The sequence below is a fragment of the Parasteatoda tepidariorum genome, chromosome 2 (assembly GCF_982258835.1).
Source record: "Parasteatoda tepidariorum strain Cologne lab strain chromosome 2, Ptep-v5.0, whole genome shotgun sequence".
NCBI lineage: Eukaryota > Metazoa > Arthropoda > Arachnida > Araneae > Theridiidae > Parasteatoda > Parasteatoda tepidariorum.
This window is the reverse complement of record NC_141756.1, coordinates 23,538,637-23,552,219: the sequence shown is the minus strand read 5'-3', so window position 1 is coordinate 23,552,219 and position 13,583 is coordinate 23,538,637. Positions and strand designations below refer to the sequence as shown.

At 35.3% G+C, this 13,583-nt stretch overlaps 1 protein-coding gene across 9 annotated transcripts; it reads right to left on the bottom strand.

The window, feature by feature from the left end:
* Positions 1-3,195: 3,195 nt before the first annotated feature.
* On the bottom strand, positions 3,196-9,034 carry LOC139424970 (uncharacterized). Of its 9 annotated transcripts, none has more exons than XM_087156998.1 (18): positions 7,573-9,031; positions 7,393-7,492; positions 7,161-7,312; positions 6,981-7,080; positions 6,749-6,900; positions 6,569-6,668; positions 6,337-6,488; positions 6,157-6,256; positions 5,926-6,077; positions 5,746-5,845; positions 5,512-5,663; positions 5,332-5,431; positions 5,101-5,252; positions 4,921-5,020; positions 4,690-4,841; positions 4,510-4,609; positions 4,275-4,426; positions 3,196-4,194 (listed from the first exon to the last, which is right to left on the bottom strand). In XM_087156998.1, the coding sequence occupies exon 1, from the start codon at positions 8,860-8,862 to the stop codon at positions 7,678-7,680; it is 1,185 nt and encodes a 394-aa protein (XP_087013124.1). In that variant the 5' UTR covers positions 8,863-9,031; the 3' UTR covers positions 3,196-4,194; positions 4,275-4,426; positions 4,510-4,609; positions 4,690-4,841; positions 4,921-5,020; positions 5,101-5,252; positions 5,332-5,431; positions 5,512-5,663; positions 5,746-5,845; positions 5,926-6,077; positions 6,157-6,256; positions 6,337-6,488; positions 6,569-6,668; positions 6,749-6,900; positions 6,981-7,080; positions 7,161-7,312; positions 7,393-7,492; positions 7,573-7,677. The 9 variants fall into 9 exon arrangements, with proteins under 9 accessions (XP_087013124.1, XP_087013127.1, XP_087013129.1 ...); XM_087157001.1 differs by having other exon boundaries at positions 5,746-5,829; XM_087157003.1 differs by having other exon boundaries at positions 5,746-5,826.
* Between the last annotated feature and the right edge of the window lie 4,549 nt (positions 9,035-13,583).

Sequence of the window (13,583 nt, the reverse complement as noted above, 5' to 3'; positions counted from 1 at the left end):
TCTTCATAGAATAGTCTTAGATTGGCTCTAACTAGCGTTTGTCTTTCTTGAGGAATCTAATATAGGTAAATTGTACTTGACATTTGGCAGACTACACATTTCAAGATCCAACGAGCGGACAATCTAACAATCATCTGGAGCAGTTGTTTCTAAATATGCCAAAGTTTTACAAGTTACCAAAAGCTAGTTTCCAAAATTTAATATTTCATGCCCAGAAAATCAGCTCTATGTTTGCTTAATCTTATATATGTGAACAAGAGTTTTCAACTTTGAACCTTAGAAATAATCATTTCAGAAGTGGACTAACAGAAAAGCATTTAGCCTTGTTCCGTAAAATAGGCACATCTCGCTTCGAACCTTAATATAAGGAACTTTTAAAAACGAAATCGCAATTTCATTCATCTCACTAAATATTTAAATTAAAACTTGTATATCGCTTTTTTTTAAAATTTTGAAAGTTTTATTTGTCCCACCAAACATTTTTTTTCTCGATTTTTGGCCCTCGACCAAAAAAGTTTGCCCATCCCTGCTCTAGAGCTTAGATTTGCCCGCTGTAATTGATGAAATTATTTTTTTTTAAAGGAAGCTATAATATGTATTGCTATGGTTACAGTTATTATTTTTCACCTCATTTTGCCAAATATGCAATAAATAAATGAAACAAATAAAAATTAAGTTTTGGATAGTTATCATATTAAAATAAAATTCGTATTACCAAACGCAAATGATAATCAGAATTGGCATCAAGGAGAACGACATGAAGAAATATTTCATAGAAGGCCAAGGCCCACCCAATGATGACGATGAAATGCAAAAGATGGATTTTGTTTTTAAAACAAAAATATATACTATGAAATTTCAAATAATAATTAACTATAACAATGAAATTATGAATAAAAATGACTAAGTTAATTGAAACATAATGCACTTAGGGATCAGGAAAACTGAATAACGACAATTTTTTTAATTCGAAAATGTCAACATTTTAAACCTTTCGAAACATTTATAGTAATTGCAAAATAACTAGGAAAGATAATTACTTTAAATGATAAACACGGTAATGTATATGCTGCGTGTTATAAAAGGAGTTTAGAAAATTATTAAAGCTACTACAGTCAGGGATGAGAGTAGTCAGAGAGTAAAAAAGAGGAAATCCAAGAATATATATAGATATATATATATATATAAATCGCACTTTTTTTGTCAAATTTTTGTTTAAACTTGTAATACATGTGATTATAAATCCCGAATGAGGCTTTTAAATCACGTGAATATGAAACTCTACATCGAACTTAAAAAATGCGAAAATACAAATCATGATGCGTAATTTTTAGATCAAGATGCATAATTTTAAAATCGCGCGATATTACAACCGCAAAAACGAATCACGACATTGGATTTTAAGCTCGCGTAGCTACATAGGGTTTTAAAAGCTCGTAAATACAAATCGCGATATTGGTTTTTTAAATCTCGTAAATAAGAATCGCAATGTACAATATATAAATGGCCTGAATAAGAATCGCAACGTTCCACTTTTAAATCAGGTAAAAACGAAAATCGATGTTTGATAATAAAATCGCGATTTTAAAAATGCAAAACACGATATTAGATTTTTAAATCTCGTAAATACGAGTCATAATGTGCGATATTTAAAAAGCGTAAATAAGAATTGCAATGCACAACTTTTAAATCAGGTAAATACGAAAATCGATGATTGATATTAAAATCGCGTGAATAAAAATCGAGATATTTGCAGAGTCTGGACTTGGGATTTCTAAAAGGCTTGTTTGAATTGTTTTTTGTTTACACAATAAATAAAAATTTACAAGATTAATTGAATGAGCAAATAAATATTTTCACCACAAATCCACCTCTATTTTTTCCCGCTTTTTTTGTTTGCTTTCTCTCCAGAATACAAGAAGCAGCGGCGTCTAAATTACGAAAATACGAGCTATCCCGCCGACGGATAAAAAATACGGAAAATCTTATTTTCTGTGCGTGAAATCGGAGAAAATAGCTAATATAAGTAAACATGCGGAAGGATTAGCAGCTAGGACGTAGTTTGAATTTTCTGTTTTTCTTTGAAAATCGTAAATAAATATAATAATTTGACTTCAACGACTGAACTTTTTTTTTAAAAAAACGGGATATTTATAAATAAATAAAAAATAAAAAAAACGAAACTTTTAAAGAATCTGAGTTTTTGATAAAAAGGCTGAAATTCGAGAGACAAAAGCGAAAAAAATCTCATCCCTGTATAAAGATCAACCAGTTTTATCCCAAGGAAATGATTTTTAGAGAAACTTCAGAGGGAGGAATGAGGACTTCAATAATTTCGCTCCGCGGAAAATTTAATTCCTCATAAAATATTTTAACTTGAGCAAAAAAAAAATTTCAGCGGAAATTAGCGGGAAAAATGGAAAAATCTGAGAAAAAGCGGAAATCCGCGAAAGAATCTCATCCCTGTACAGTGAAACTATCGTAAACTGATCAGAAACTAATAATAATTACTTTTTGCTCTCACTGATAATAAAAGCCAAAAAAAGTGGGGGTGTAACATCAGACCTATTCTTAGTAATAATGTTAAAATTCAATATCACTGAAACTTTTTATGCCAAAGTAAAAGAATAGGCCTGAATAAGGTCCTCTTAGTTAGTTCCCATTTATGAAATGATTTTCTATACAAATGCATCATTTCATTAATGGGAGCTTTAAACCCCTCCACCACGATAAGGTGGGACCTTTTTGGAGGGGCCCCCCACCTGAAATACATGAATATTAATCTACAATAAATTACAGAAAAAAACATAACTTAATAAACAAATCAAACACAAGGTCCGGCTATTAATTTCCAGGACTGATGTAACTGTAGGAGAACGAAAAGCCGGAAGATGGCGCTAATGATTGCATATTGAAGAGTGTTTGTCAGACTATGAATTTCAATGAACAAGGTTCGAGTAAGAGATCACGAGTTCGAAAAACCTCTGAAAGAGGGAGTTCGAACATTTAAAAATAATTCAAAGACAGAATTTGCATAGTATTAATTTTGAGTGTGTAAGTACCCTCATTATGCAAGTGTTACTTCGTGTATATATATAACAAATCAAGATTGGATTTGGAGTTTTGTTTCGTTTGATTTTCATGACTGTATGTTATTGAATTCGTTACCTCATGTTATGGAGAGGATTGTTTTCCTTTATGATGTTTAAGTTAAGTTATGACTTTTCCTGCTTAATAAATTTTCTTGTTAGTTGAAAGTTGACTTTTTCATTATGCTTACTAAGCAATTTCCACAAAGCACTAAACTCTGCCAGCAGTGTTTTCTTGCGCATGTGCAGCGCAATCGGCACCATACTGAAGTAAGTGGTTCTCGTGGAAAGGCGCATTAAAACGTAGCTCTTAAATTCCTGTTGTCGAAGTGAAAATGGAGCAAGAATAAACATTAAATGTTGCTTCAAATTGGGCAAGACAGCTGCGGAAACCTACAAATTGTTAAAACAAGTTTACGGCGCGGAAGCATTATGTCGCTCAAGAACTTTTGAATGGTTTAAACGATTTCAGGACAGAGCGAAAGCGTGGAAGATGATCCACACACAAGTCGGTCGCAGTTGTTACGCACGCCGGAAGCAATTGAAAAAGTTCGCTTCCGAACATTGCACTACCTGGAAGGCGATTCTTAGCCCTGCATGGTGTCGTTGAGATGCAGCATCCACCATACTCTCAAGACCTAGCACCCGCAGACTGTTTTCTAAGCTGAAAAATTTGCTGAAGGGGACAAGATTTAAAGATGTCGAAGCCATCAAGAAGATTGTTACGCCACTATTAAAGAGCATTCCAAAAGAGGACTTTAAAACTTCTTTCCGAAATTTGTACAGCCGAGCACAGACGTGCATTACGGCTGGTGGGGATTACTTCAAATAATATTAAATGGCTATGTGTTTAATTTTATTTTCTTCTGAGTTATTCCATGAGTCCTGGAAATTAATAGCCGGACCTTGTATTAATGGATGTTAAAAATTTTTTTAAAAATTTGTTGCGAATTAGGTAACTTCTCACCCGAATTATGGTAAACACTACTTCCTGTGACGGGTCAAGGCTGTTCGTCTCCTGTCATATCCAGGTGAAGGCTAATTCATATGGCTCCTGAAGAAGGCGCTTACAGGCGACCTGAAGTACTGCTGGGTGAGGAGAAATCTGAAAGAAAACACAGACTGTAGAAAATGCTAAGGCTGTTCCCGCACACGATGAAGAGCAAGAGAAAGAAAGCTACTTACATTTGAACGAAAGTGCCGAGGTGATATCTCGGGTAACTGGGTAAGACTTCAAACGGGTGCTTCAGAACAAACTTTTTTCCACAATAGCAATTCTAACTTTGGAACATCCTCTCACCACCTGGAACAGTGCTGCTGCTGGTTTGGTGCTTAATCTGAAAAAAAAAAAAACATACAGTAATGAGTAAACAGCAAAAGCAACTCTCATCCTCGCCTTAAGCGACAGACCGCTACTCACTTTGGCAGGTCGAGGAAGGCGCTGGTCTCCTACAGGCGTTCCGAAAACCAGATTCCTACGAGGTCGTGCTGACCTGAAGTACTGCTGGGCGAGGAGAAATCTGGAAGAAAACACAGATTGTTGAAAATGCTAAGGCTGTTCCAGCACACGATGAAGAGCAAGAGAAAGAAAGCTACTTACATTTGAACGAAAGTGCCGAGGTGATATCTCGGGTAACTGGGTAAGACTTCAAATGGGTGCTTCAGAACAAACTTTTTTCCACAATAGCAATTCTAACTTTGGAACATCCTCTCGCCACCTGGAACAGTGCTGCTGCTGGTTTGGTGCTTAACCTGAAAAAAAAACATACAGTAATGAGTAAACAGCAAAAGCAACTCTCATCCTCGCCTTAAGCGACAGACCGCTACTCACTTTGGCAGGTCGAGGAAGGCGCTTGTCTCCTACAGGCGTTCCGAAAACCAGATTCCCACGAGGTCGTGCTGACCTGAAGTACTGCTGGGTGAGGAGAAATCTGAAAGAAAACACAGATTGTAGAAAATGCTAAGGCTGTTCCCGCACACGATGAAGAGCAAGAGAAAGAAAGCTACTTACATTTGAACGAAAGTGCCGAGGTGATATCTCGGGTAACTGGGTAAGACTTCAAATGGATGCTTCAGAACAAACTTTTTTCCACAATAGCAATTCTAACTTTGGAACATCCTCTCGCCACCTGGAACAGTGCTGCTGCTGGTTTGGTGCTTAACCTGGAAAAAAACCATACAGTAATGAGTAAACAGCAAAAGCAACTCTCATCCTCGCTTTAAGCGACAGACCGCTACTCACTTTGGCAGGTCGAGGAAGGCGCTTGTCTCCTACAGGCGTTCCGAAAACCAGATTCCTACGAGGTCGTGCTGACCTGAAGTACTGCTGGGTGAGGAGAAATCTGGAAGAAAACACAGATTGTAGAAAATGCTAAGGCTGTTCCCGTACACGATGAAGAGCAAGAGAAAGAAAGCTATTTACATTTGAACGAAAGTGCCGAGGTGATATCTCGGGTAACTGGGTAAGACTTCAAACGGGTGCTTCAGATCAAACTTTTTCCCACAATAGCAATTCTAACTTTGGAACATCCTCTCGCCACCTGGAACAGTGCTGCTGCTGGTTTGGTGCTTAATCTGAAAAAAAAAAAACATACAGTAAGGAGTAAACAGCAAAAGCAACTCTCATCCTCGCCTTAAGCGACAGACCGCTACTCACTTTTGCAGGTCGAGGAAGGCGCTTGTCTTCTACAGGCGTTCCGAAAACCAGATTCCTACGAGGTCGTGCTGACCTGAAGTACTGCTGGGTGAGGAGAAATCTGAAAGAAAACACAGATTGTAGAAAATGCTAAGGCTGTTCCCGCACACGATGAAGAGCAAGAGAAAGAAAGCTACTTACATTTGAACGAAAGTGCCGAGGTGATATCTCGGGTAACTGGGTAAGACTTCAAACGGGTGCTTCAGAACAAACTTTTTTCCACAATAGCAATTCTAACTTTGGAACATCCTCTCGCCACCTGGAACAGTGCTGCTGCTGGTTTGGTGCTTAACCTGAAAAAAAAACATACAGTAATGAGTAAACAGCAAAAGCAACTCTCATCCTCGCCTTAAGCGACAGACCGCTACTCACTTTGGCAGGTCGAGGAAGGCGCTTGTCTCCTACAGGCGTTCCGAAAACCAGATTCCCACGAGGTCGTGCTGACCTGAAGTACTGCTGGGTGAGGAGAAATCTGAAAGAAAACACAGATTGTAGAAAATGCTAAGGCTGTTCCCGCACACGATGAAGAGCAAGAGAAAGAAAGCTACTTACATTTGAACGAAAGTGCCGAGGTGATATCTCGGGTAACTGGGTAAGACTTCAAACGGGTGCTTCAGAACAAACTTTTTTCCACAATAGCAATTCTAACTTTGGAACATCCTCTCGCCACCTGGAACAGTGCTGCTGCTGGTTTGGTGCTTAACCTGAAAAAAAAAACATACAGTAATGAGTAAACAGCAAAAGCAACTCTCATCCTCGCCTTAAGCGACAGACCGCTACTCACTTTGGCAGGTCGAGGAAGGCGCTTGTCTCCTACAGGCGTTCCGAAAACCAGATTCCCACGAGGTCGTGCTGACCTGAAGTACTGCTGGGTGAGGAGAAATCTGAAAGAAAACACAGATTGTAGAAAATGCTAAGGCTGTTCCCGCACACGATGAAGAGCAAGAGAAAGAAAGCTACTTACATTTGAACGAAAGTGCCGAGGTGATATCTCGGGTAACTGGGTAAGACTTCAAATGGGTGCTTCAGAACAAACTTTTTTCCACAATAGCAATTCTAACTTTGGAACATCCTCTCGCCACCTGGAACAGTGCTGCTGCTGGTTTGGTGCTTAACCTGGAAAAAAAAACATACAGTAATGAGTAAACAGCAAAAGCAACTCTCATCCTCGCCTTAAGCGACAGACCGCTACTCACTTTGGCAGGTCGAGGAAGGCGCTTGTCTCCTACAGGCGTTCCGAAAACCAGATTCCCACGAGGTCGTGCTGACCTGAAGTACTGCTGGGTGAGGAGAAATCTGAAAGAAAACACAGATTGTAGAAAATGCTAAGGCTGTTCCCGCACACGATGAAGAGCAAGAGAAAGAAAGCTACTTACATTTGAACGAAAGTGCCGAGGTGATATCTCGGGTAACTGGGTAAGACTTCAAATGGGTGCTTCAGAACAAACTTTTTTCCACAATAGCAATTCTAACTTTGGAACATCCTCTCGCCACCTGGAACAGTGCTGCTGCTGGTTTGGTGCTTAACCTGGAAAAAAAAACATACAGTAATGAGTAAACAGCAAAAGCAAATCTCATCCTCGCTTTAAGCGACAGACCGCTACTCACTTCGGCAGGTCGAGGAAGGCGCTTGTCTCCTACAGGCGTTCCGAAAACCAGATTCCTACGAGGTCGTGCTGACCTGAAGTACTGCTGGGTGAGGAGAAATCTGGAAGAAAACACAGATTGTAGAAAATGCTAAGGCTGTTCCCGCACACGATGAAGAGCAAGAGAAAGAAAGCTACTTACATTTGAACGAAAGTGCCGAGGTGATATCTCGGGTAACTGGGTAAGACTTTAGGCTAAAACTTTGAACAGATGCTTCAGAACTTCATATCGCCATTCACTTCATTCTTATTCATCAGTTGGCGCAATCACTTTTTTTTTTTTTGAGGGATACAATTTACGCTGTGGACTTATTCTTTTCAACCCGGAAACCCTATTATCATCAGTAGATAATACTCTTCCCTCAGACCTTAATGCAGCTAGCCTTGCTTGAATTCGCTCACCTTGCTCAATCAATATGCTCAACTCGTCATGAGATGTGCTTGGATCAGCACACTTGGCAGCTAAATTAGAAAATATATTCTGAGCCTTGATTCTCAAATCATCAGAATTAGAATTTTTTTTCTCTTCTTCTTTTGGCTTGTAAATAAGCACTTGTCCTTCTTCCCTCAATTTATGCACGTGCATCTGTACAGATACATTTTCATTTACGTCTAAAATTACATCCTCATCCACTCTAAAGTCTCGACAAATATTGTGCAAGTCTTTGTTGTTGGTGAGGCTAAGGCGCTTGGTTGGAGAAAAAGCCTGACGAATATCATACAATAGCCTTGATTTTGGCACGCCACTGCTCATTTGAGAAGCCAAGAGCACTTTCTGTTCTTTTGAAATTGGCACACGACCCACTTCACAACTGTGTCCAATATGAGAGGCTTGATAGAAAACTGTTATTATTGTTCCAGTATCAGTTTTCTGTTTCTTTACAGTCATATGGGCTGGGCAAGTAACGCCTATTTTATTAGAGCCTAAAGATTTGACTCGTCGACTTCTCTCTTTTTTCTCATCATATGCCCCGCTTCGATGACAGTAATATGAATTTGTTATGGATTCATCAGTAAGAGTTCTGTCACCACATTTCTTGATGTAGCTACTAAGGGTGCTGCTTTCTATTTCATTCTTCCATTTAAAAAAATCTTCTTCTTTGCTGAAGACAAGAGTTTGCTTCTCTAATCTAAAATCCTGATGGCGAACTTCTATGTGTTCAATAAGACACTTGATGAATCGGAAACCTTCATCACACAAACCACATTTTAATGAGGATTTGAATGCCTTTTTATCACTACTGTGCAGTTCTTCCCTGTGATTTGATAACTCAGTATCAAATTTAAAATAGAGTTTGCAGTGTGCACAAAAGTGCACAAATTTTTTCAAATCCGAAAGTTCCACATCTTGATGTGAATTTCGCAAATGTCTGTAGAAATTCTTTTTTTGAGAAAAACTTGTTTCGCAGAAACAACATGGTATTTGATCCATATTCACAACTTAAAAAAATTAAATAACTAACAATTTTATAAATAATTAAATTAAATAATTTCAATAAGTTTGAAACGTGCAACAAGTTACACAGAACGAATCAAACTAATTCATTGCATTCACTTCACTGCAAGTAGCTTAACTTTATTAAAAAATAATTGAAAGGGTTCGAGAGTATTTGTTTAAAAATAGCTTAAAGGTTACAAGCTTATTTCCTTAAATCCACAAATCAAAAACTTCAACTTCAACTTGCATGGCTTGCCAAGATTCCAGGCGGGTTGACACGATCAAAGTACTTTGATCAAAGTATGCGCGCGCAATCAAAGTAAGCAAAAGTAAGTCATAAAAGTAAATAAAACAAAAATGGGAACCGCGAAATTTTAGGGAAAAGGGAAAATGCGAAGGGGAAAAAAAGTCACGCACTGTTGTTGAGAGTATGATATATCAAATGAATAATCTCGGCCTCTGTGTTTTTAAAATTCATTCGAATTTTAAAATTATTTAATGAGGTTTAAAAAATTAAATCATATTTTATTAGACATTGATATAAGTAGTTTAACCAACCCTGTGATTATATTAATGAAAAGAGGAAAATTATTGTTTTTGAAATTAAATCAATATATAAAAAGTTCCCTGTATTTGTAATTGTCTCTCACTTTGATGTGACGTAATTTACTTTGAAGGGTGTTCAACTTTAATTTCTACTTTGATTCAAACAGCGATAATTGTGCCAATTGTGGGTATCGGTAATTGATTGTTATCCATGACGTATTTGCTTAAGAGGATTCTAAAAATGATAAGGGTCAATTTAAAAGATGCGTTAAATACAATTTTTCCAGTTTCGTGGGGTGCATAGAGTTGATATAGTAGGTAGAGGAACCAAGTCCGCTTTATTCCTTCCGCAAAGACACGCCACAGATAGCAAGCAAAGAGTTACAATCACGTGATGGAAAGAGTGCAATACTTGGCGCAGTATCACAAATGTTGGCGCGCTAAGTTTTTAAACAGCTTTATTTTGATATTACCGATGCTCAAATAATCGGAGCATTTGAAAGAGTGAAAAAAAATATTTTCGTTAATCATATTTCTTTAATATTATTAAATGGGTTTTTAAAACATGAGGAGTTTTTTTTCTCTTAACAAATAATTTTTAATTAAAGTACTGCCTTTATTTAAAAAAATTCAGTAGTTCTCGTCTGTACCCTTAACACTGTTCCTTAAAATTTATTCATTATATAAAAATAAAAAACGATATTCTGCATCACTTATATTTATTACTATATTCAGAATTTTTTTTTTAAATGTTTTTATTGCAAAGACCTATTTTTAAAAAAAATTACTAATATATATTGTAATAACTATTGTTATTTTTTTAAAAAAAAATAATAACTTCGATACAAAAATCAGGATTTTTTTTAAATCTACCAGGGCTTAAAATGTGAATTTGAAAATGTTGCCCTTCTTTTTTAATGAAACACAAGTTCGTTTAAAAAATTAATTTAATCTTTACGTTTTAAAAGTTTTATCAGTGTTAGATAAAACAAATTGTAAAATTAAACAGATTGTCTGAAAAAAGTTCGATGCTTAGAAATAACGTTAATGTTGCAACACTTTTATCATTTTTATTTATGCTCACCAAGAGACTGCTCGAGAGGTAATATCAAATTTCGGGGAAAATAAAACCCGTTTTTAGTAGAACAGATTAGTTAGAAAACATATTTTTGATTAAATTTAATTACGTTTAGAATTTTATTTATATATTGAATACATTAAATTATTTATACAATAAAGATTATTTGCATTATTAATTTAGAATTTTGACTTCTTTTTTTCCTGACACTTAAAATAGATATTTTCAAAAATAAACTGCTGTTGCATTTTAACTTTATACTCAACAATTTGTCTAAATATGAAATAAAATATTTATTCTAATATAAAAGTTTTCAGCTCCGAATAGAGAAAAATATAAGATTAAAAGCATTAAACTAATCAAAGAAAATAATAAAAGAGTTTAATTAGAAATTTTACTTTGTATTTCATGTACAATCTAATTCCATAAATTACTAGGAAGTTTAAATTGTACACACAAAGAGACTAGTAGAAAAGCTTTCGAAATTTAAACAAAAAATACTTAAATAAAAGAGAAAGCAATTAGAATTTTTACTTTGTACTAAATGTAGATTGAAACTAATGACGAACTTATAATTAAAATATCTTACTTTTATTTGTGATAGAAATTGCAATTTATGCAACTTTTTATGAGGTAAATTTATGCAACTATTATAGGTCAATGTATATTTAATAATTTTTATGCAGAAAACCAGTATCTTAAAAAGTAGCAGTTAAAAATATTTTACTTTACAAATAAAAGAACCATAATCATTTTATGGACATTAAGAAAATTACAATGCCCATCCATAAAAAATGTAATTTTCTTAAAAATAGTAAGTGCATTTAAAACTATATCTTTTAGCCAGCTGCAAATTAAATATATACAATCTAGATAAAGGTAAAAACAGTTGAAATTTTACAAGAAAGGTTCACGATGCTAAATCTTTGCACCACAGCCAGCTGTTAGCCTTGGCCGTCTGAGCAGTTTATTCCATACCAATGCATAACATGCGCTAATTTACTGCACTAATTTACTCCTATACAACTTATCCACTTCTATGTTATGTTTTCTAAATTTGTTGCACTAAATCAAACTAATTCTACGCTTTAATATACTAGTAAAATAAAGTATTTCCAACAAAGCAACTATTTTTAAATAAAAAGAAGATAAACAAGTACTTAATGATTATATTAAATATACCTTAATTTATTTTCTAAATAGTACATAATTTGTATTCATTTTATGTATAGTAACAGAATTATATAATTTTATTAAAAATTAACACTAAAACTACTATACACTATTTTATATTTAAATGCTAAAAATATTTCATAGAATTTAATTATTCATCAAACATATAAGAATATACAAATAATTTGGTTTTTAAGCATTCCTATGTAATTTAAAAAACACAACTTCTTATGTACCATATTTTTTGTTTAAATATATATATTTAAAGGAAACATTTTAGAACAAGATAAATATTGGGTTTTAGTAATCAAGAGGTAAAAGATATACAAAATCTTCAGAATATACAGAAATGATATCGACATTTAAAGAGAACTAAAACAAAACCGAAAGTTTACTCAACTGTTCCTTGGCGCTAAAGTATCTCGCCAAGGAAGCCAACAAAGCTTTGCAGCTATTTCAGCTAAAAATAGAATATATATTGAAATATACTTAAACATTCTAAGTTTAAAGTTTAAGAAACAATAAAAACTTATGTTAAATGCAAAAAAAGTGAGCAAAAACGAGCGTAATTGATTATTAAAGCAAATAAAACATGATTATCAGAGCATGACTGAGTATCGGAAAAATTTTAAAATCAATTTTAAAATAGAAAAAGTGAAAAAAAATGTCGCCCTTTCTTGTAAAAAGTTATCGGACAGTCCCTAGAAAACTTCTCCGTGCAGCAAATTGCTCAGGACTTTTGTACCATTCTTATTTCTGAATTAAAAAGACAGACAGTTAATTGCATCAGACGATCGCAATGCTAAACGAATGGACGGGAATCGAAGCGGTCTCAGTGAACGGCAAGTTTGGGCTACAGTCACGTGACTTTATCTTGTCCACGGGTCGGGGGTTATTCTACTCTCTCTACCCAGTATTTCAACTCTATGGTGGGGTGAGGAAGCTCGATCCTAACTTTGCGTTCGCGGTTACAATCAAGTTAATCACAGAGAAAATTCAAAATAATTATTTCTCAAGCCCATTCTCACTGTATGAAAAATAGCAGGTGAATTTGGAGGGTCACATAAAGCGAAATTTTGAATATTGTGCTAGCGACCTCTGAGGAACCATTTTCATTACATTCTGTACAATACTTGTGCTAGTAGTCCCGCTGTGAACTGATCGTAAAGACACAGTTTCCAGTAGAATACCTCAATCAAGCATCACTGGCTGCGGTCATCAAACGAGTGGAGTGACCACTTTGAGCAACCTGCGTAGGGACCCAGGGCGAGCGGTATTGGTCCTCGTTAAACTGTTCTACCGTAAAGTGCTCGACTTCTCGAGCAGATCGTCGGGCTACTAAGGCAGGGGAGCCATCCCCTCTGGGGAGGATCAAAATTTCGATGGTATGTCTACGGATCATTCTCAGGAATGTTTCCCAGACCGTCGCCAGTAGCCCATTGTGCAGCTGTTGTGCGATGTAAATAAAGCACCCAAGTGATGGTAGCTTTCCATATTTCTTTCTTATTTAGTTTCTGATGCGGGCTTCACACTTTGAATGCAAAGGGCACAGGAGTCGAATTATCTTTTGTTGGTATTAGCATGTGTATTTTTCCATCTGTATGTCCTTTCTTTCACCAATAAATGGTCTACCTAGTATATTTCTATATAGACTATTATAGTTCTTTCGCTTTACTTTGAAATATGTCTTAAATAAAAAGACAAATACACATTTTTAAATCACTATGTATGCAAAAATTTGAATGTCAAAACCAGTTTGATTGCTTTTGAAGCACTAAAGGAGTTTCCATTAATCTTCTTATACCTTTACTGGATTAATTATTCAAATTAATTGGGTTAAAATAGTTTTAAATATTTAAAAAATCATTTTCATTTTAAAAAAAATTTGAAAAGTCGGAAAACAAAGATATATATTACA